The sequence below is a fragment of the Globicephala melas genome, chromosome 1 (genome assembly GCF_963455315.2).
Source record: "Globicephala melas chromosome 1, mGloMel1.2, whole genome shotgun sequence".
Lineage (NCBI taxonomy): Eukaryota > Metazoa > Chordata > Mammalia > Artiodactyla > Delphinidae > Globicephala > Globicephala melas.
The window spans coordinates 172,058,029-172,081,375 of NC_083314.1; the positions used below are offsets into that span (position 1 = coordinate 172,058,029).

At 38.0% G+C, this 23,347-nt stretch overlaps 1 protein-coding gene across 6 annotated transcripts in view; it reads left to right on the forward strand.

Moving 5' to 3' along the window:
• The window catches only part of HP1BP3 (heterochromatin protein 1 binding protein 3), a 35,107-nt gene that overhangs the window by 7,333 nt on the left and 4,427 nt on the right, over window positions 1-23,347 (forward strand). For 5 of the 6 annotated variants that reach the window (XM_030876142.2, XM_030876161.2, XM_030876151.3 and 2 more), the window contains 7 exons: window positions 1,212-1,365; window positions 2,692-2,851; window positions 5,242-5,385; window positions 7,213-7,293; window positions 8,539-8,693; window positions 17,406-17,496; window positions 22,170-22,329. In XM_030876142.2, the coding sequence (XP_030732002.1) occupies window positions 1,212-1,365; window positions 2,692-2,851; window positions 5,242-5,385; window positions 7,213-7,293; window positions 8,539-8,693; window positions 17,406-17,496; window positions 22,170-22,329 (945 nt within the window). Of the gene's footprint in view, window positions 1-1,211; window positions 1,366-2,691; window positions 2,852-5,241; window positions 5,386-7,212; window positions 7,294-8,538; window positions 8,694-17,405; window positions 17,497-22,076; window positions 22,330-23,347 lie in introns of those variants that run through there. The other variant, XM_070045843.1, reaches the window with a different exon arrangement.

Consider the following 23,347-nt stretch of genomic DNA (forward strand, 5'->3'; position numbering starts at 1 on the left):
CAAAGGGCTGTAAAAGATACATCGTGATAAAAAAAAAATACATCTTGCAGTTATCTGTATCACCAGATACCATTGTTATACTGAAGTTCTAGCCTTAATATTTGCGTAACAGCTCTAGAAGCAGTAGAAGAGGCCAGAGGAGGATGGGAATCAGTACAAGTGCTAGCCTACAGGTTTCCCCTAAAGCATTTTGTATTATGTTCATAATAACTCTGTGAAGTAAGGGTACTGAGATATGGAGATGTCAAAGAACTTGCCCTAAGATATCAAGCTAGAATGTTAGAAAGTCTGAACTTGAATCCAGATATATCTGACTCTAGAGCCTTGATTTTTGCTGAGCATATATGGGAGGATTTTTCACTTACATGCAAGTCTGGTTGAAGAGCGTGATCCAGGATGATTTACAAATTATAGTTGACTATCCTGAAACTTACGGCTTAGAATTTTAATTTGTAGAATTCCTTTAGCATTGTATGTATGTGGTTTGGCTATCAGAAGGAAGTGGCATTTTTAAAAATTCTCTTATTTATATGAAGGCCCCAAAGAAGTCTTCATTATGCCAGTAATGAGTTCACATAATTTAAATGACTAAACTCTTCAAGCATATCCTTTTTTTTTTTTTTGCCTAGTTTTGGCCACTGATGCCCTTTTCTTTTAAGTCTGTGCTTAACCATTTCCTGGGGTTCTGTGGTCTGTAGTGGCTGCTCAAGGAGACCTACTGAGAAAAGACACAGACCAGCAACTGCAGACCTCAGTGTTCCCCCTCTCATATTTCTACACTTGCCAGAATCATTTCACTTGGAAAATAAATATTTCCTATTATTTATTCCCTTACTAATATTAGCCTGTTAAATTATGAAATGGCTAATTTCTTAATTATGAGTCTCATCATTAATGTTATAGAGTAAAACACTCAAGAGTTTTGATTTGGGGTAAAATGAGTTTCCCTTTCTGTGCAATTTGCTGATCCTTCTCTTTTTCTCACCTAATGGTCTGGATCAGCAACCCCTTATATAGGCAATTTGAGTGACATAAATCGGGGAAAAAAGTGTACTCATAAATCATCTGTTCATTTTAGGATACAACTGTTAATTGCAACATTTGGCTTATCTGTTTAAAGAGATAAACTTTTACCCTTTTATTGACTCAGGCTCTAATGTATTTACTTGATGCAATTCTACGCACCTGATTTCTTTTTTTTTTTTTTTTAGAACCAGATGTAAGTTCAGAGGAATCTGTCTCCACTGTAGAAGAACAAGAGAATGAAACTCCACCTGCTACATCTAGTGAGACAGAACAGCCAAAGGGGCAACCTGAGAATGAAGAGAAGGAAGAAAACAAGCCTTCTGAGGAAACCAAAAAGGAGTAAGGACTTATGCCTTCTTGCTATTTGTATGTGAAGACTATGTAAAAGGACTGTAGGTCAGATTTTTTTAAAGTGATACAACTTAATTTATGCTAGATACATGCTATTTGGAGTTACTGTTTTTGGAATTATCTTTTGGAATAGGCTTACGATGTAGTCGTATGGCCTATTAGAATTTGTAGTAGTTATCAGAACAGTGGTTTGACGGATGCACAATTCATTCTTTTCGGCTTTGGCATGTGTTTTTGTGCTTAGAATTCATTGTGGGAGTGTCTCCTATTGTAAACATTGACATAATTTCAATAAGAAATGGAACGTGACTAAAAATCTGACCTGAGAGATTCTTCTTCACTTTATTCCTCCCTCTTTGCAAGAATGAGTTGTTTTTACGTGCTTATGTTAGAAAGCATTAATCTATACCAAGACATTGCTAGAGTGACCTAAAACTCTGTATATATTTGATGAAGTATTCAATTGGAGGGTGACTTTGAGAATCTGAAGGCAAAATTTGCTATTGATAATCTGTACAATGTGATGGTGATTCTTTTTTAATTTAAATTTTTTTTTGCAGGACAGCTGGTAGCATTCATTCTATTCTTTTCATAGTTGGTGAAAACAGGAATTACTTTTAAATAAAAGAATGACTTAGAAATAACTATACTTTCCAGGTATAATCCTCAGGGAATCCTTCATCCCAGTTTCATAGGTATATGTAAGGTCTGTGGAATTTTTAGCAGCTACCCTTTCTTTTAGGTACATGGAGTGTTACTGTTACTTAGAATAAAATGTGTATAATGCTTTATGGTTCACAAAACTTTTTATGAATGTAATCTCATCATTTCTTGCAGCACCTTGTGAAGTTTTTGGTATTACATGACTGTTTTACAGCTGAGGAGGTTGAGACTCAGGTCACTGGCTAAGATCACATAGCTAGTAAATGTTGGAGCTGAGACTCAAACCCAAGTTTTCTGACTTCAGAGCTTGAGTTCTTCGCACTGTACTGAATCGCATCTGTTGCAGTTGTTACTAGAACTCATTTTAAAATTCTCATTTCTTTTATGTACTGGCCCTTCATACTAGTGCTGATTTATATGACTCCTCTCTCCTGTGTGCAGCTGGGAGAGCACACCTTTTTGGTTCATTTGTAGAACCCAATTTTTTTTAAATGTTTTATTTTGTAAAATGTTGCTTATTTTACGTATCACCTCAGTGTGGAAATGAATTAAAACATTGATTTTTATCCCTCTCTGGTCTTTTCTTCTTTCTGACTTTATACTTCTTTCTGAAGAGTTTATCTTGCATAATAACAATTCTTTGTTTTAAAGTGAGAAAGATCAGTCTAAAGAAAAGGAGAAGAAAGTGAAAAAAACAATACCTTCCTGGGCTACCCTTTCTGCCAGCCAGCTAGCCAGGGCCCAGAAACAAACACCGATGGCTTCCTCCCCACGTCCCAAGATGGATGCAATCCTAACTGAGGCCATTAAGGCAAGTTTTTATTTCAAGCAGTTCATCTTAGATTTATTCTGTTTGTCTCTTGCGTATTTGAAAATGGCATACTCCTGTGCAGGCATCAGAAATCTTGCTCTGCTTCCTAAAAGAGATTTAAATAGAAGAAAGCCATTGCTAAGTTCATGTTTTTATAATATTATCACATTTGCTGAGCACTGTTAATTTTTTTAAAAACTCAGATTTACTATAGCAAGTATTTTTAACTTATCTTTAGATATTTTTTTTAAAAACTCAGTTTATTTTCAGTATAGTTTTTATTTGAAGGCTGAACATGTTAATTCATTCAACAAACAATTAAGGACTAGCTTCTCTGTAGCAGGCAGTCCTACTAGTGATATAGCATAGAATAAGACAAACAGAGTCCTTGCCCTTATGAAATTGAATTGTGACTCAGGGTAACTGAATAGCAATGAGGAAATTTTATTTCAAAAAAGTATACGATCTTTAGGTTCATTTTCAAAGCTTATGTCTAATATTAGTAGTTGGTTATCTTTCACACCAGAACTCTTTTAGAAACGTCACTACTTTGCTTCATCATCTAGTCATTCCAGAATACTTGCAAAATCTATCCTCCTTCCATAGCTTTATAACTTTGCTATAATTCATTGACTTTCATTAGCTTGTGTGATCATCAGATACTGTTTTCCTGTTTTAAGGGTATCTTCTAATCTGACCTTGCCTTTTTGTGTGTAAATTTTTCTGGTTCATTTTGCCATGTTTATTTCATATGATCAGATGACAAGAGGAGTTAAAGTAGAAGCCATAGACACTCTGATTTCAGGGACCTTGTTGCTAGGATCTGAGTCAGAATTGGGGAGAGAAGGCTACAGATCAGTTTAACCAACGGTGGTTTACACAGGAAAGAGGAGCTTGGTGGTCATACTTAGAATTTGAGAAGACGCCACTAACAAACTGGAAAAAAGGTTTGCCTTCAGACCTCTCCCTACACTCCTTCAAGACAACTCTCAACTCATTAAGAAAACTTTCTTGGTTTATATAGCTTGATTATAGTGAGATCTCTTTTCTTTGTGTAGCCTTTCTTCAAGGATTTCACTTTGTGACCTCTCAGTCTAGGTTTGGGTTACAGCAGGGTTACAGTGAGGGTGGAGAAGGGACTAAAATTCTAAGATAATAAAACAAAAAATTTAAACAGTATAATTAGGCCTGAAAAATAGTTTGAATATGATTATGCATATTTGTACAAATGAAATACATACATATATGTATATATATATCTCGTGTATTCCATGCAGTGTAAACAAATCATGATTTCAGACCATTGACACCATTTTCTGAATTGAACAGGAATCTTGATACCTATTTTCATCTTATTCAGTTTGGTGGAGCAGGGATTGTTTTAGCATTAGAATGTGCTTTTCTGCTTGATTTTCTTTACTCTGTGTTTTCTTATAAGATCAGGAGAAAACTTCAGTAGGTTGTAATAGGTCAGAGACATTTACTTGAAGCAGGTGATTCATTTTAACACAATCCATATTAAATTGTGTTGTACAGTCTTTTCTGGTTCATCTGTCTGTGACTTATTTTTCTTTATCGTCAGTGTATAAAATAACATTCAACCAAGTCTTTATGCAACGACAGTGAGTAAATCCTATGGTCATTTTATAGACAATGGCTACACAAAACTGGTGGACTAGCTCATTAGATAATAGATGCTGCTTGTGTGCTTCAAAATGTAAAGCTTTTGAAACAGAATTGCTGCCTTTGTAACGCAATGACCTACTTCAGTTTTCCACGGGCATTAGTCAAATGGAGTATAGATAAATAGGATGGAAAAGGAAGAGGGCACTTTAAATTGCAATCGAATGCTCTCATTGTCCAAAACGCCTGTTAAGGCTTTGCATCTGTAAACCCAGTTTTGTGCCATTTATTCAGATTATCTTTGCTTATGGTATCTCCTGGCATTCACACAAAGCCTGCAGAGGAATACTGGTTCTGGTGTGCTGAAGTTCATTCCATAAAATGGGCCAGATCTGTGAACCTACAACGGGTAGAAGTGCCCTGTTTTCCTCACTTTAATGCTAAAGATCTGTCTTCTAAATACAGAATAGAATTAGAATGGAAAGAGCTTCTTCATGAACACACAGAATGTTATTCACATGTTGTATCTTCTCTTTGGCTGTTTTGAACAATTTAAAATTGTTGCAGAAATATTGTTAATTCTGTATTTCTCCACAGCCATGATGAACTGAAGTTACCTGCAATACTGTTCACTCTTTCCTGCCATTTTTATCATCCATTATCAAGTTCACTTCCAAAATAATTTATTTTGAAAACATAAGTGTCAGAAAACATGAAAAACAGCTAGTTTAAATTAATATGTATGGTTTGATAAATCTGTTTCCTAGGCATGCTTCCAGAAGAGTGGTGCATCCGTGGTTGCTATTCGAAAATACATCATCCATAAGTACCCTTCTCTGGAGCTGGAGAGAAGGGGCTACCTCCTTAAACAAGCACTGAAAAGAGAATTAAATAGAGGTGTTATCAAACAGGTATTAAATGGTTGTTTGTAATAAGATCATTTCAACATGTATTAGCTGTAAATCCATATTTAGTAACATTTAGGCTTTTTGTGCTTTGTGAATTTGTTAGTTAAAATAAGTTAACATGATGATGAAAAGCTTAAAGATAACTATTCTAGAGAACAGAAGCAGTATGGTAATGTAACTTTTTTCTAGCGGCCTGTACTTTTAATTGAACTTTTGGGGGGCTGCTTGTGCTTGAGATTATGTGGTGCTGCAGATTAGAAGTGGGGTTGAGGAGTCCAGTTACTGCAGCAGCAGCAAAGGTAATTGTTCTTGTCTTAGGGTTGTTAGTTTTAAGGCCTAGCTTCTGTGGCTAGACTGGTTATCATTATAAATTAGATTTGCACATAGGTTCACCTTAACTTATTAGTATCTGAAACTATTAAGGCTTTGGGGAGCATCAGATAAACCTGAATAAACTGAGAATACTACTAAAACCAATATTGATTTCAGGCATAAATCCACGTTACTTTGCATAGTACATCAAAACTTTACTTAGAGCTATGAGGATATTTTGTACAACACAGCGAATATAGCCAGTATTTTATAATAATTTTAAATGGAGTATAATGTATAAAATTTTTGAATCACTATATTGTAACCTGAAACTAATATAATATTGTAAATCAACTATACCTCAACTTAAAAAGAAAATTGTTTAGCTAGAATGAACTTTCTTGTCAATCTTCAGAGGTCCAGAGGGAGGAGGTAACTACCAAGGTCCCATGGTAATAGCAAAGATGGTTCTGAAGATCTAGTTCACTGCATTCCCTGAGTCCTATTGCCTTTTTTCTATATCTTTCTGCATGGTTTGATTAATAACAGAATTCTGTGCCACTCAGGCATTTAAATTCCTCTTAGGAACTTTCAACAAGTACTTAACTCCACAAATATATTATTGAGTGTGTCCTGTGTGCCAGGTGCTTGGGGGTCCATCTGTGAGTAAAACAGTCCTGTGATGGAGCTTACATTCTTCCTTTCTCAAAATGTTGTAAAACTGGTATTTAAATGGCCTTTAAAATAATCATTGCTTAAAATACATTATCTAACCATTATAATTAGTATCATAGTATATGTCAGCACAGTTTATTAGCTGGCTTCATGTTTTTCTTTTTGAAAATATAGTTTGTGACCTATTTTGCCTCTTAGGCTGACCCTCAGTTTGATGCGTCAACAAGTTTATAGGCTGAAAGCATTTCCGTTTGATTGCTGTATTCACAGCAGGGTAGGTGAAGCTAAGGTGTGGAGGACTCAGGTTAATGTGAAGTTCTATGACAGCACTTCGTAAACTGTGGAAGTACATTCTAAGACTTCCACATACCGTCATGTGCAATGTCTAAAATTGCTAGATAACCTTTCCCATATGCAGTAATAATCTGTAACGGGCAAACTGTAGGAAGCATTGTGGCCTGAGATTAACTAGGCCTGAACTTTTGCCAAGGAGCTGTCTTCCTTTCAAGATAGAGGTTTTCTCACTTATTTTTTTTCTTGAAAGCTTATAGTAGACTGTTTAACCTGGTATCACCATTTTTGTAGATGAGGAAACAAAAGCTCAGAGGGTTTATGAGGTTGTCCAGTATTGAATAGCTAAATGGTACCATAAATAGGATTTGATCCCAAGTCTTTTGACTCATTCATTCTTTTTTCTCTGAAGAGTTCAGCAGCGCTTTACATTAGTTCTTGCATCACCATGCCCTGTAATTCGCTTAGTCTAGTATAAAGTTATCAATATGAGTACCAGAATAATTTAAAATAAAAATACCTGTTACTGCAACTAAAGTTAATTTACTTTAGGTAAAAGGAAAAGGTGCTTCCGGGAGTTTTATTGTGGTCCAGAAATCAAGAAAAACACCTCAGAAGTCCAGAAACAGAAAGGTAAGAAGTCTGTACCAGTTTGATTGAGCACTGTAATACTATTACTACTGCTAACAATACAGTGTTTACTGAGTATTCACTGTGTGCACTGTGCAGGATGCAGCCTTCCTCTGAAGGCCTGGAGAGGTTATAATTCATTTGCTCATTATGATTCAGCCAGAGAGTAGACGGGACAGTGTGCGACTCCAGGCACCCCAGCCCCGGAGCCCGTGGGCCTAACTGCCCTCTGTTGAACTATGGGCAGCTGTATGAGTTATACTGCTTTTTTGTGAAATACCTTTTAAACTAGAAGAGGCATCCAAGTATATGTTTACCCAATATTAGACCCTAAAACTATATCTTAAGCCAGTTTTTCTTTTTTGTAGACACTAACACTCCCCCTCTTCCAGACACATAATTTCATTTATGGAAAGTATACGATAATAAAGTGAAATACATAATATTTCCTCTGTGTCAGTAATTGAAATCATGACTGTTCCTCTACATCTCCAGTGTTACAGCACTGGAGATTTTTGTACTTTCCTTATAACGTTTTCAAACTTTGAAAATGAATTTTTTTGTACAGTGCTGTCTGATGCTGCATGATCCTTTTTATTCTTTGTTATTGAAGAATGAATTAAGATTTTTAATACCTTTTAATTTTTATATATATTTTTAACTCTCCCAGTTCAATTTTTTTTTTTTTTAAAATCTCTGGCCGCGTTGGGGCTTCATTGCTGCGCATGGGCTTTCCTAGTTGCGGCGAGCGGGGGCTCCTCTTCATAGCGATGCACGGGCTTCTCATTGCGGTGGCTTCTCTTTGTTGCGGAGCACAGGCTCTAGGTGTGCTGGCTTCAGTAGTTGTGGCACGCGGGCTCAGTAGTTGTGGCACGCGGGCTCAGTAGTTGTGGCTCGTGGGCTCTAGAGCGCAGGCTCAGTAGTTGTGGTGCACGGGCTTAGTTGCTCCGCAACATGGGGGATCTTCCCAGATCGGGATCGAACCCGTGTCCCCTGCATTGGCAGGCTGATTCTTAACCACTGCGCCACCAGGGAAGTCCCTGAAACTTTTATCTCAAAGAAATTGCCACTCAAGTGACATTACACCACTGTGATATGAATTATTTGAATGTGCTAAAAAGGAATAGTTTTATTTTGCTTATTTGATTTGGCAGTCAGCTTGGGAAAGCCCTTGAGTTGAATATAGAAGCATTAGAAAAGAAAACTCTATATCCTGTAATGATGATAATTTTTGATATTACATTTCAGAACAGGAGCTCTGCAGTGGATCCAGAACCACAAGTAAAATTGGAGGATATCCTCCCACTGGCCTTTACTCGCCTTTGTGAACCTAAAGAAGCTTCCTACAGTCTCATCAGGAAATACGTGTCTCAGTATTACCCTAAACTTAGAGTGGACATCAGGTATGAGCCAGAGGCCTGGACTTTAAAACACAGATGTTTGTATTACTTCCTTAGCCCCTTTTTCATGAGAAAGGAGAAAGATTAAATATTCAGTAAGGATTACTTCCAGTTGAGCTAGGAATAAAACCTTTTTTTGTGGGTTTTGTTTTTTGTCCCATTATATTTTCCTTTTCATATCTCCATATGTAGTTTCTTTTTGAAACTCAAACCGCATGTTGACTTTCACAAGACTCTGATAGAGTAACTTTTCATGATGTCAGCTACTAGAATATTCAGAATTAAACGATGTCCTCTCAGCTGCTGATTATTTTTTTAATTTTTTTATTGTGATAAAATACACATAAATGTAAAATTTACTTTCTTAACCATTTGTAGTGGTAACAGTGTTTAGTTGTATGAAATACTTCCATAGTGTGCTACCATCGCCACCACCCATCTCCAGAACTCTTTTCATCTTATAAAACTGTAACTCTGTACCCATTAAACAAGAACTCCCTGTTCCCCCTTATCCCCCAGTCCCTAGCAGCCACCATTCTACTTGGTCTCTACAATGTTTGACTGCTCTAGGTGCATACCTCATATAAGTAGAATCATACAGTATATTTTGTGACTGGCTTATTTCACTTAGCATAATGTCCTTAAGGTTCATCCACGTTGTTGTGCGTGTTAGAGAATTTCCGTTCTTTTTAAGGCTGAATAATATTCTGTTGTATGTATATACTACGTTTGTCTGTCCTTTTGTTTGTCCTTTCATCTGTCATTGGACACTTGGGTTGCTTTCATGTTTTAGCTATTGTGAAATAATGCTGCTGTGAACATTTGTGTACTAATATCTCTTTGAGATCTTGTTTTCAAATACCCAGAAGTAGAATTTCTGGATGATATGATAATTCTATTTTTAACTATGTAAAGAACCACCACACCGTTTTCCACAGTGACTGTACCATTTTACATGCCCACCATCAGTGCACAGGGGTTCTGATTTCTCCATATCTTCACCAACACTTATTTCTGGTGTTTTTTTGTTTGTTTTTTGATAGTAGCCGTCCTAATAGGGGATGAGGTGGTTGGTAGCTCATTTTTTATTTAGATGTATAACTGAGAACATAGGAGACTTCAGGCTTCTGTAGCACTTCTGCATAGAAATAGCATAATATTTTCATCATTTAAACATTTAATGTAAAATTCTGAGAGAATTTTGATAGTAATTCATTTGTAAAATAATTACCACTTAAAAGCATCTAGACTGATTGTCACATGTGCTTGTGGATTCATGCAGACACATTGTTCAGATTTGTAATTCACAGTTTGTGTTTTGAATGTGTTTGTGTAACATCTTTGTTATATTGACTTCTGGGAAATTGTGTTTAATCCAGAGTCCTTTCTACAGACAGTTTCTGTATTGGATGCACATTGTCCTGATATAGTTTAGTACTGGTATTTACTTTGGATCACTGAGGCATACAGTTAGAATTGCAGGGGTTTCAGCCCAGAAGCCACATTCTCAGAAGAGCACTTAGTGGTCTTCAGAGTGGCCAGTTAGTGAAAGTGCCAAAGAAAGGGGAATCATGGAAGCAGAAAATTTGAAATTAATATCCGGATTTTTTCATGCTTCTTATACCCTGATTATGAGCCACAGATATAACTTTGGGTCCAGTACACATTGTTTGGTGCATTTAAAGATGGAAATACATTTCACTCTTACCTCTTTTTACTCTGTTTTTGGTGACTAGAGACTGTATCCTCCCCCAGCTTTTTTCTTTCCTTACGGTTCTACTTTACTTACATGAGACGTGCTGGTGATTGCAGTGTAACTTTGCACCATGTCTTTGGGAACATGTCCCGTTGTCATTTTATGTTGAAACAAAATTTGCCCGACAATTGGTGGGTTGTCAGCCCATAGATGATGATGAACTTGAAGACCTTTTCTTATTACCTTATTAAATAGTAACTTCTTTCTTTGAAGCTCTTTTTTCCTTTACTTTGATTTTCTCTACCACTGACTGCAGTGGAATCCTGCCATACATATATTTAACGTGAAAGTTTAGCCGTACTTAACGCTTGACCGAACAAAAGAACAAGAAAAGTACAGTTTTAAAGTATGAGTTGTCTATCTATACTTGCTGCCTATAATTTTTCTCCTCCTACTTTGTCTTAAACCCACTTTTGTCACACATTACCCCCACCATTTTACCTGAAATACTTCTTCCTGTCAGTGTCACTGAGGGCCTCCACATTGCAAATTACAGTAGTCAGTTCATAGTCCTTGACTTACTTGCTGGTCTTTCTACAGCATTTGACACAGTTGATGGCTCCCACCTGCTTGAAACACTTTCTTCACTTGCCTTTCAGAACACCACACACACCTTTCTGATCTACCTCCAGCTTCACTACCCACCCATTCTTTCTCAGCCTCCTAAGGATTCCTGATTTCCCATCTCCTGCCTCCTTAACGTACAAGTGCCCCATGGTTAGACCTTAGGCCTCTTGTATTTTCTGTCCACATTCACTTTGAATGAATGGTACTTCTTTGCATTCTCAAAGCTTTAAATAGCACCTACACAATGCTAATATACAGGTATATAAATCTGGCCCATACCTCCCTCCTAACCCCACATTTATATATACAGACACCTATGTGACATCACCGCTTGTGTGGCTAATTTCACATGTCCAAAACTAAACCCTTGATCCCCACCCCACCCTTGCCCGTCCCTCCTGCACCATCTCTCCTGCCCCACCAGAAAGGCCCTGCACTTCCCATACCTCCCTCATCTCAGTTAGTGGCAATAACATCTTTTCAGTTGCTGAAGCCAAAAACCTTGGGTTTGTCTTGGTCTCTTTATCTCACACCTAAATGTAATCTATAAAAAATTACTTTGTCTTTAAAATATATTCGTAAACAGACCTCTTTTCATTACCTTCGCTATTTTCACTCTTTTCGAAGCCACCATCATCTCTCACATGCATTAGAGCAATAATCTCCTGCTTCTCCCATGCTCCCTCCCTTTCAGTCTGTTCTTAACATAGCAGTGAGAGTGAGACTTTTCAAATGTAAGTTAGGGGCTTCCCTGGTGGCGCAGTGGTTGAGAGTCTGCCTACTGATGCAGGGGACACGGGTTCGTGCCCCGGTCCGGGAAGATCCCACATGCCGTGGAGCGAGTGGGCCCGTGAGCCATGGCCGCTGAGCCTGCACGTCCGGAGCCTGTGCTCCGCAACGGGAGAGGCCACAACAGTGAGAGGCCCGCATACGCCACACACACACACACACACACAGAAAGAATAATAATAATAATAAAATGTATGTTAGACCATACCACCTTGCTGCTCAGACCTCCCAGTGGCTTCCCAACCACCTCACAGTTAAAAAGTTTAAAGCTAGAGTCTTTAAAATGGCCTACAAGACACTATGCTTCCATTGCATCTCCAACCTAATCTCCTACTACTCTTGTCTCCCTTACTGGCCTCAGAGACTTCACACTTGCTGTTCCCTTTGCCTGGGTGGTTTTCCCCCATAACCCACCTTACTCACTCTTTCATTTCCTTTAAGTTTTTACTCTCGTATCATCACCACACGCCTGCCTTGATTACCGTACCATTTTTTAACATTTTATTTTGGAAATTTTCAGACATACACATAAATGTAGAGAGAACATAACCATCATACTAACCTAATTCCTAACTAAACTAATAATTCCTTAACATTATCCAGTACCCAGGCCATGTTCAGATGTCCTCAGTTGTCTCCAAAATGACTTTTTACAGTTGGTTTTTTCAAGTCAATATCCAGACATGGTCCACTCATTGCATTTGGTTGATAGGACCATTTAACTTACATTTGCAACCTTTCCCTCCTCTCCCAGCGTGCGGAATTCTATTTCTCTGCCTTATTTTTCTCCATAGCACTCATCATATTCTAACATAATGTGTATTTTATTTGCCTTTTTTAAAATTACCTGTTTATCCCATTAAAATGGCAGTTGTGTTTTTTTGTTTTTTTGTTTTTTTGCGGTACGCGGGCCTCTCACTGTTGTGGCCTCTCCCGTTGCGGAGCATAGGCTCCGGTCACGCAGGCTCAGCAGCCATGGCTCACGGGCCCAGCTGCTCTGCGGCATGTAGGATCTTCCTGGACCGGGGCACGAACCCGTGTCCCCTGCATCGTCAGGCGGACTCTCAACCACTGCACCACCAGGGAAGCCCAAAATGGCAGATTTTTATATTGTTCACTTCTGTTTTTCCCAAGCCTAGCACACAGTACATGCTCAGTAAATATTAGTTGAATGAGTGAACTAATATGGGCACTTCACCTGGCCATTTCACTCAAGGAACTTTTGCCCTGGAGCATATGAGATGAGACATGAATTTCTCCTACCGTACACTGGAGGCTGTAGAGCATTGTGGTAAAGAGCACAGACCTTGGAACCCGACCCATATGTTTAAATCCTGAGTCTGTCATTTCTGGCTTTATATCTCTGAATGAGTTATCTCTTTGTGTCTTGGTTTCCTCATTGATAAACAGTGTATAAGTCATAGAGTTGTTAGGAACCTTAGTATGTGTTAAGCACTTAGAACAGTGCCTGAGACTTCCCTGGTGGTCCAGTAGTGAAGACTGCGCTCCCAGTGCAGGGGGCTGGAACTCGATCCCTGGTCTGGGAACTAGATCCCGAATGCTGCTGCAGCTAAGAGTCCACATGCCACAACTTAAAAAAAAAAAGATCCTGCATGCCACAACAAAAATCCCATGTGCCACAACTAAGACCCGGCACGGCCAAATAAATAAATAACAGTGCCTGGCGCGTAATAATAACTCATCTAATGTTAGTATTATTAGTGAGTCTCAATTCCAACGTGGTTCTCATGGTATGAGCATCACACCATACTAAATATGATTCTAATGTTTAAAGACAGTGTTTTTATATAACATGCAAGTCACCTCCTTTATTAACAATGTTTTTTGCAACCCTAGAGAAAAATGGGGTATGTTGGCTTTACGTAGGCTTTGGGTTGGCCTCTAAGAAGGTGCTCTCAAAGGTAATGCTGTCATATGACAGTAGAAATCAAATTTTAATGTCTGATCCTTGTGTATGGTGTAACTTCATCATATTCTCTTGATTTTTCTCTTTCTGTGCATACCAAAATATGAGCATAGCCCAAGATGCAATTTTACCCCCATACTTTTCTCTAAACATAGTAATTTCTCTGGAGATCCCTTAATTTCTTAACAGTTTAAACTCTAAGTAATTTCAAGAGTCTTTTGATCTTCTTAATTCTGTCCATGCGTTTCTAACAGATTGATGTAACTCTTAGATTCCTGCCACTCCCTCCCTTACCTTCCATTCGCTTTGTGCATTGCTTTCGTTTTTCTCTCTCTCTGTGCAGACTTTCTCCACAGTTGAAAAACATAGCCACCAACAATCACTCACTATTCCCTGCTTTCTAATTAAACTGGCCTAGTCATCTTATTTTTAAAAAGAAAAACTTGTTACAATAAATAGAAAAATTTGTTATAAATGTGTTATAATAAACAAATTGTATAAAATAAATTTGTATAGGGCTTTTAAAAACATTTTATTTTGCATTGTTTTCTGTAATTCTCAAAATAGACTTAAAAATAGGTATTCCTCAATTTTGCTGATAAAAATCTTACCCTGGGTTACTTGGCTATTCACTGGTGAAAGCAGAACTTTATTTCATTTTTCCATTATAACCTCTTCCTTTTTCCACTGTCCAGGGCTGTCTTATATTGGAAAGTGCAGGCCTACCTAGCATAGTAAGTAAAAATGCAAAATCTGGAATCAGACTGCTCAAGTTTATAACCTGGTTCTTCCACGGCCTGGCTATGTGACCTGGCAGAAATGACTTAATTTTTCTGTCACTTAACTTTTCCCATTCAGTAAAGTATGGGCAATAGTAGTACCTGTTTCTTGGGGTTGTTGTATTCTCTTGCTTATTCCGTACGTGTAAAACATTTACAGCAGCACCTAGTTAGCACCGTCATAGGTACAGAATGGTGTGATACAGACTAGAAGTTTTCAGAAAAAGGAATTGTGCTTGGGAGTTAGCAGTGAGTTAAAAAGATGGGGATTGATTGGGCCCCGTCCAATCAAGGTGAGGATCCAGTCGGGTCCCATCCCATTGAGATGGGTCTAGAGAATGTATAGAATTTAGATGTGATGATAGAGTGGAGAAGGCATCTTAAAGGAGCTTCATGAAAAAGTTTCAGAGGCAGGAGTTGGCATTCTTTTTGCAGAACAGAAAGAAGCCTGCCTGGATCTAGACTAACAAGGGCTGGCACCAGGCCATGGAAAGCTTTAAAGCTGGGTGGAAGCATTAAGACCTGACACCTGATCAACTGAGTCACACATTAAAGGAGGCCTTTATAGGCTTATTGACCTAATAGTGGTGTGCACTATGAAAACAGCAGCACAGTGCCCAGAAGGGAGACCATGGTGGCTTGTACTAAGGTTATAACAGTGATGAGAGAGAAAGGGCCAACCTGAGAAGCTTTGAAGCACTTGATGAGTGTGGTTTTACCTGAAGGTAGGAGTGAGTGATAGAACTGTGAGATTTCCAAAGGCCCAGGATAAGGTGTATGCTAAGGTAATGACCGGTAGTGCCGAGAAAACAGAAATGTTACGGGAACCGATTTAACTGATAACTCATTCCGGAAGCATTTGAACCTTTGTTAAGAAGACTCTTCTCGGAATTCCCTGGCGGTCCAGTGGTTAAGACTCCAAGCTTTCACTGCCAACGGCCTGGGTTCCATCCCTGGTCGAGGAACTAGGATCCCGCAAGCATTGCGGCATGGCCAAAAAAAAAAAAAAAAAAGAAGATTCTTCTCAGATTAGTTGTTTAATTTGATACAAGAGACTAGGGTTTCAGTGTTTAACTTAAGCTGTATGATCCTCCATTGGAATCTAACTTACAGAGCAACTAATAGTAAAATTGTTTGACAGTAAAATCATTCCTTCAATTGTGTTCCCAAAGCTCTATGCACATACTTCAACCCTGAACCTTATTATTCTCTACCATAATTATTATGTATTCATCATCTCTTAAATTCCTTGAGTTTAGTGACTAGATCTAAGTGTTTATTCCTGCATAATCATAATAAATACTCAGTAAATACTTGTGGGGTGAATGACTTTGAGTGTGTTTTGGGTTATGGCGTAAATCATATTTGTCCCGAATGGAATAGCACTGGCTTAGAAATACTTGGATTTGGTGGAGAGGGAGTTTCTTCGTTTGGAGTGTCAGGATGGTTTCTGCTCTTTAGCATCCTGTTAGAACAGGGGATCCCCTCCACCCTTCTACCCCAAACATGTGGATAATGTAATTAATAACTCTAGTGTCAGCTCAGGCTGTAATGTTTAGTGGTTGGAGAAAAGATTCAAAAGATTCAAAATTTCTTCTCCAAACACCTCAAGTGGTAATAGTTTGGCCCTCATCGGGCTGCCAAGTTGTTAATCTTTTCAACTTAACTTATCAAGTAATCAGTTTCAAAGAAGTCTCATGATTTTCTGCTCCTTGGGTGCTATTCTAGTAATTCTGGGGAGGTGTGGCAAAACACATCTCTTAACTTTTGGGTTACGATTAACCCTTTCTTCAGATGTCCTGTTGTTGGCCTGGGTGTATAGCTTTCCATTTTGTCTTGTTCCATACCACAGACCCCTTTAAGCCCTAAGTCAACTTGATTGATTTCTCCCTGCACCTGACATTCTTCACCCACCGTTCAGACCATTGCTCCTTGACAGAGCAGCTCTTGCCTCAACACTTTGTTCTTACGTGTTTCTGTTTTGTTTTTGTTTTAATATTTTATTTTATTTTTTTTGGCTGTGTCGGGCCTTGGTTGCAGCACACGGGCTTCTCTCTAGTAGTGATGTGCAGGTTTTCTCTCTCTAGCGTGGCGTGCAGGCTCCAGAGCCTGTGGACTCTGAAGTTTGCGGCACGCGGGCTCTCTCATTGAGGCGCACAAGCTCAGTAGTTGTGGCACCTGGGCTTAGTTGTGGCATGTGGGATCTTAGTTCCTGGACCAGGGATCAAACCTGCATCCCCTGCATTGGAAGGCGAATTCTTTACCACTGGACCACCAGGGAATTCCTGTTCTTATGTTTTTAATGATACTCAGTTTCTTCTTGCCTGCCATTTGGTTTTGATGACCTAGTTTTTTGTTTTTGTTTTTGCTTTTTTTAATACAGCCCTCTTAAGGCAGAGATACTATGTTAAAAACAACCTATTTTCTTTCTTATGGAATGTGTTTTATTAGGCTGACCTTAGATACCGGTTTGTAAGAAACAACTCCATTTTTTGTTAATGTGTATATACTTTTAAAAAATCAGGAATTTTGCAGCAGAGAATATCAGAATTAGATGGGACTTTAAAGATATCCATTCTTTGCTTGATTACAAAGTTTGGTTGCTATTGTAGTCTGATGGTAAAAAAGAGGCTTTTGGGGTGCCCTGGCAAGTTGGAAATTGGTTCTGTATGGTTCATGGTTCTGTATGTACAGGTAATGACTTAGCTTCTTTGCTTGAAGAAAAAAGAAATACCACTTATTAAGGGTGCCAACAATGTATTACTTCACTGTTTTAACAAAGTACTACACATATAATAGGAATCAGAACTTTAGTTCTTTAGAATAACCCTGGTTCTGTTTTCTTCAAATCTTACCTTCATTAATATATTTATTGTTATTTTATGTTTTCTCTGCAGGCCTCAGCTGTTGAAGAATGCTCTGCAGAGAGCAGTAGAGAGAGGCCAGTTAGAACAAATAACTGGCAAAGGTGCTTCTGGGACATTCCAGGTTAGAGGCTAAAAAGGCTTGGTTGTAGAGAAGTAGTTCTCAAAAGTTGTGGTTTCAGGACCTCCTTATACTCCAAAAATGTATTGAGGGCCCCAGAAGGTTTTGTTTATGTGGGTTGTGCATATCAATATTTACCATATTAGAAATTACAACTGAGGAAAATTTTAAATATTAATTCATTAAAACAATAATAAACCCATTGCATGTAACATAAATAACACTTTTTATGAAAACTGTATTTCCTATGGGACTTCCCTGGAGGTCCAGTGGTTAAGCCTCTGTGCTCCCAATGCAGGGGATACAGGTTTGATCCCTGGTCAGGGAACTAAGATTCTGCATATGCCACATGGCACGACCAAAAAAAAACCTGTATTTCCCAAAATAAAAAAAATTTTAATGAGAAGAGGGTTACTATCTATTATATTTTTACAAAAGTCTTTACTTTCTAGCTTAATAGAAGACAGCTGGTATCTGTTTTAATATATTCTGGGTTACATCTATGAAGAAAATCCAGCTCACACAGGAGTACAGTTAGATAAATGTGGAGTATTTTAAGATAATTTTCAGGTAGAGGTTGATACTATTCTTTGATAGTATATACCAAAACTCAACAAATGATAGTATTTTGTAATAGCTTTATTGAAGTATGATTTATACACCATAAGATACAATCATTTTATGTTACAATGTATAATTCAGTGATTCTTAGTAAATTTACAGTGTTGTATAACCATCACCACCGTCCAATTTTAGAGCATTTCCATCACCCAAAAAAGATCTCTTGGGCCCGTTTGCATCACTCCCTGTTCCCATCCCCATCCAACCTGTTGATCTATTTTTTCTCTGTATAGATTTGCCTTTTTGCATATTTCATGTAGGTAAAATCATACATTATGTGGTCTTTTGTGTCTGACGTCTTTCACTTAGCATAATGTTTTTTTAGGTTTATCCATGTTGCAGCATGAACCAGTACTTTCATTCCTTTTATTGCCAAATAGTATTCCACTGTATGGATCTGACACACTTCATTTATCCATTCACAAGTTGGGTTATTTCCACTTTTTAGCTATTATGGTTAATGTGGCCTATGAACAGTTATGTCCAATTCTTTGTGCGGATATACATTTTTATTTCCCTCGGGTATATAAGTAGGAGTGTGGACTGCCTGGACTATATGGTAAATTTGTTTTAAGAAACTGCCCAAGTGGCTGCATCGTTTTGCATTCCCACCAACAATGTATGTATAAGGGTTCCAGTTTCTCCTTATCTTTGCCAACACGTTTATTGTCTTTTTTAAATTATAGCCATACTAGTGAATACAAAGTGGTGTCTCATGGTTTTGTTTGGCATTCCCCTAAGACTGCTGATGTTGACCATTTTTTCATGTGCTTAATGGACATTTATTTATCTTCTTCGGTAAATGTCTATTCAGATCCTTGGTCTATTTTTAAAATTGAGCTATTTGTTTTATTATTGAGTTATGAGTTATATAACTAGATACAAGTTCCTTATCAGATATACGATTTGCAAATATTTTCTCCTAAACCCATGCTTTCACTTTCTTAATGGTGCCTTTTGAAGCACAAGTGTTTAATTTTGATGAAGTCCAGTTTATCATTTTTTTTAATTGCTTGTATTATTGGTGACATATCTAATAAATTATTGCCTAGCTTAAGATCAGGAAGATTTACTGCTATATTTAAGAGTTTTATGGCTTTAGCTCTTACATTTAGGTCTGTGATCCGTTTTGAGTTGTTTTGTTTGTGGTGTGAGGTAGGGGTTATAAATTCATGTTTTTGCATGTGGACATCCAATTGTCCCAAAACCATTTATTGAAAAGACTGTCCCTTTCTCACTGAATTGCCTTCGTACCTTTATCAAAACTTAATTGACCATGAGTGTAAGGGTTTATTTCTGGATTCAGTTCTGTTCCACTGATCTGTATGTGAATCCTCATGCCACGATCACACTGTCTTGATGACTGTAGCTTTGTAGTAAGTTTTGAAGTTGGGAAATATAAGTCCTCGACTTTTTCTTTTTCAAAAGTATTTTGACTATTCTGGATCTTGTGCATTTCCGTGTGAATTTTAGGATTCACTTGTCAATTTTCACAAAAAATCCAGCTAGGATTTTGGTAGAGATTGCATTGAGCCTATAGATCCATTTGGGAAGAATCACTGTCTTTACAATGTTGAGTTTTCCTATCCATGGACATTCACTGTCTCTTCATTTATTTAGATCTTTAACTTCTCTCAGCAGTGTTTTGTAGTTTTCAGTGTACAGTTCTTATATTTCTTTTGTTAAATTTATTCCTAAATATTTTACTCTTTTTCCATGCTATTGTGAATGGGATTTTCATTTTCAGATTGCTCATTGCTAGCCTATAGAAATACAGTTGGTTTGTCTTTTGATCTTGTATCCTGCGACTTGCTGAACTCATTTACTAGTTCTAGAGTGTTTTTTTCTATAAATTTTTTTTTAACTTTTATTTTTGACTGCTTTGCGGCTTCATTGCTGCATGCGGACTTTCTCTAGTTATGGTGAGCGGGGGCTACTCCTCTTTGTGGTGCACAGGCTTCTCATTGGGGTGGCTTCTCTTGTGGAGCACGGGCTCTAGGCGCACGGGCTTCAGTAGTTGTGGTGCACGGGCTTAGTTGCTCCGCGGCATGTGAGATCCTCCTGGACCAGGGCTCGAACCCGTGTCCCCTGCATTAGCAGGCAGATTCTTAACCACTGTGCCACCAGGGAAGCCCAGTTCTAGAGTTTTTTTGTGGGTTCCTTGGGATTTGGGGGTGGATTCCCTAGGATCTTCTACATACAGGATAATGTCATCTGAAAATAGACCATTTTACTTCTTCCTTTCCAATCTGGATGTCTTTTTTTTTTTTTCCCCCTCCATGCCTGATTGCACTGGATAGAACCTCCAGTGCAGTGATGAGAGTAGATGTCTTCGTCTTTTTACCCATCTTAAAGGGAAAACATTCATTCTTTCACCGTTAAAACTGTGGGTTTTTCATAGATGCCTATTACCAGATTGAGAAAGTTCTCTTCCGTTACTGGTTTGTTGGAAGTTTATTATGAATGGCTGTTGGATTTGTCAAATGCCTTTTCTAAAACTCTTGAGATGATCATATGGCTTTTGTCCTTTATTCTGTTAATATGATATTACATTCATTGATTTTGTGGTATTAAAGTATGTTAAAGGTGCCATGTGGAACCTGAAACCTTATCAATGAACTTGTTGTACTCTGTTACCTTAAAATCCTTTGGTCTGTCTTGAACTTTGAGTGTATCTTTTAACCATAATTTTATAACTTGGTCATTTGAAGAATAGTAGTTCATTGAATTATGCAGTTTTTAAAATATTGGCACATTTCATCCAACAGTAACAAAAATCATATTCATTAATATCACCCACTGATCTCATCAGAACAACGTTTAAGTATTGGGAAATTATTATGCTCATGATGGTAGATGCAAGTTTTCCACAATTTAAATTCTCTCTTGAAAAGTTGAACTTATCATTGACAATAAATACTCTTAGTTGTTTTCCTTGATATGACGGGCTCACTTAATTCATTTTCAAGAAAATGACTACCAGATACCCAAGTCTGATTAACCATAGTTTATCTGTTAATTGTTCCTTCAAATAAAAAGGATATTCCATGAAAAATTCAGCTCACAACTCAATCACTAGGTGCTTTTTCTTGAGACTACCACCATCCCTCCAGATGCAGCTGACATGCTTTATAAATTCTTCTCACTTTGCCCCATCAAAGTATCAAAAAGACATGCATTGGAGTTGAGATTTAATAAAATCATTTTTATATCCAGGACATTCCTAAGTGAAACTGGGTTTTTTTTTGTTTTTTGTTTTTTTCTTTTAACCATAAGCGTATAGCAGTAAAGAGTGCAGTAAATACTGGTACATTTCTGTGCCTCCACAGGTAGCAGCGGTTTTACCCATTATTGTTTTTCCACCATTAGTGCAAATGTCATCACAGTGAAAAAGGCAAATCATATCTTAGTATTATTATGAAAATAGTTTTAACCTTGCAGGTCCTCTGAAGGGATCTCAGGAACCCCAGGGGGTTTGTGGACCTTTCTTTTGAGACTCACTATTGTAGACCATACCTCAGTTTGTCCTTTAACCTTTTTGCTTATTGGTGCTAACCTTTGTTCCCCAGACTTTTGTCCTTGAAGTATGTTATATAATTTTCTTTTGTATGATACCCTAAATATTTATCAAACTTTTCCGTTGCCATTTTCCTTACAGGATTAAAAAGGCTATTTATTATTTTTATAAATACTCCATTTTTCAGATTCAGAAAAAAGGAAGTATTCTCAAAAGTGTTAATTTATTGGGGTCATAACAAGTTAACCTCCTTATTGGAGTAGAGCTGTCACTCTCTTTGGGTTAGGTTGGCTTTTGCTATTTTCAGTTGGATGGAGGGGTGGATAGAAGGAGAAAATATCCCTAGGAGGGTTGGGACTCCTCAGTTAGGTTGAATACCTGAAGAGTGGGAAGAGAAAGTCCCTAACCTGACAATTTATTGTAAAACATATCTGTGCTAATGCAGGAACTCCGACCCACCTGGTGCAGAGGAGTCTTGTCTTGACCTGCTTTGGGAGAGTGTTGTCTTGATGCTTTTCTCTTCCTCCTTGGAAAACAGCTGAAGAAATCAGGGGAGAAACCCCTGCTTGGTGGAAGCCTGATGGAATATGCCATCTTGTCTGCAATTGCTGCCATGAATGAGCCGAAGACCTGCTCCACCACTGCTCTGAAGAAGTATGTCCTGGAGAACCACCCAGGGACCAATTCTAACTATCAAAGTAAGACTCAGGGGTGAGCACATTTAACGGGGAACCCAGGGGATTGTCTTGTGAAAGGATCCCTAGAGATCATGCTGTTAATGAAAAAGCACTAACTACTGACTGAAAACCAAGAGGGAACAACTTTACAAACTTTATTATTTACCAAAAAAGAATCAAGACTTATCCTTGATTTAGTGTCTGCTGAGGATCAGAATTTGATTTTACTTTGCTATATTTTTCTGATATTTATTTTTATTATAATAGAGACAAATTTCTAGGTTCGAAACACCTCTCAAGTATAGTATCTTTTCACCTACTTCTGAATGTTTACCAGAACATCTAATATCACCCTGAAACCAAGCCATTGTTTTAAAATACTTACCACTTAGGTTATTTCTTATTGACTTAAGCCCTAAACAGAAAATACTTTTTTTCAGTAAAGTATATTTACCCTGTCAGGTGGTGATTTGAGATTAGAAACCTTGCCGTAGCAGTATTATCACATACAGATTAGTGAGAGTGTATATTTTCTCAGTGAACTGTGAGAGTAGGCACAATGATGTAGGGTGAGGAATATGAAAATTAAGTAACAGAAAATACAAACTAGAATATATTGTTTTAGATGAAAAGCTAATTTTGAAGTCTTTTTTTTTAATAAATTTATTTATTTCTGGCTGCATTGGGTCTTTGTTGCTGCACGCAGGCTTTCTCTAGTTGCAGCGAGCAGCGGCTGCTCTTGGTTGCGGTGCATGGGCTTCTCATTGCGGTGACTTCTCTCGTTGCGGGGCATGGGCTCTAAGCGTGCGGGCTTCAGTAGTTGTGGCTCGCGGGCTCTAGAGCACAGGCTTAGTAGTTGTGGTGGTGTGGTGCACGGGCTTAGTTGCTCCACGGCATGTGGGATCTTCCTGGACCAGGACTCAAACCTGTGTCCCCTGCATTGGCAGGTGGATTCTTAACCACTGCGGCACCAGGGAAGCCCTTGTATGGCTGTTTTTTCTCTTTCTTTACTTAAGATATATACTGTGTTTAATTGTGC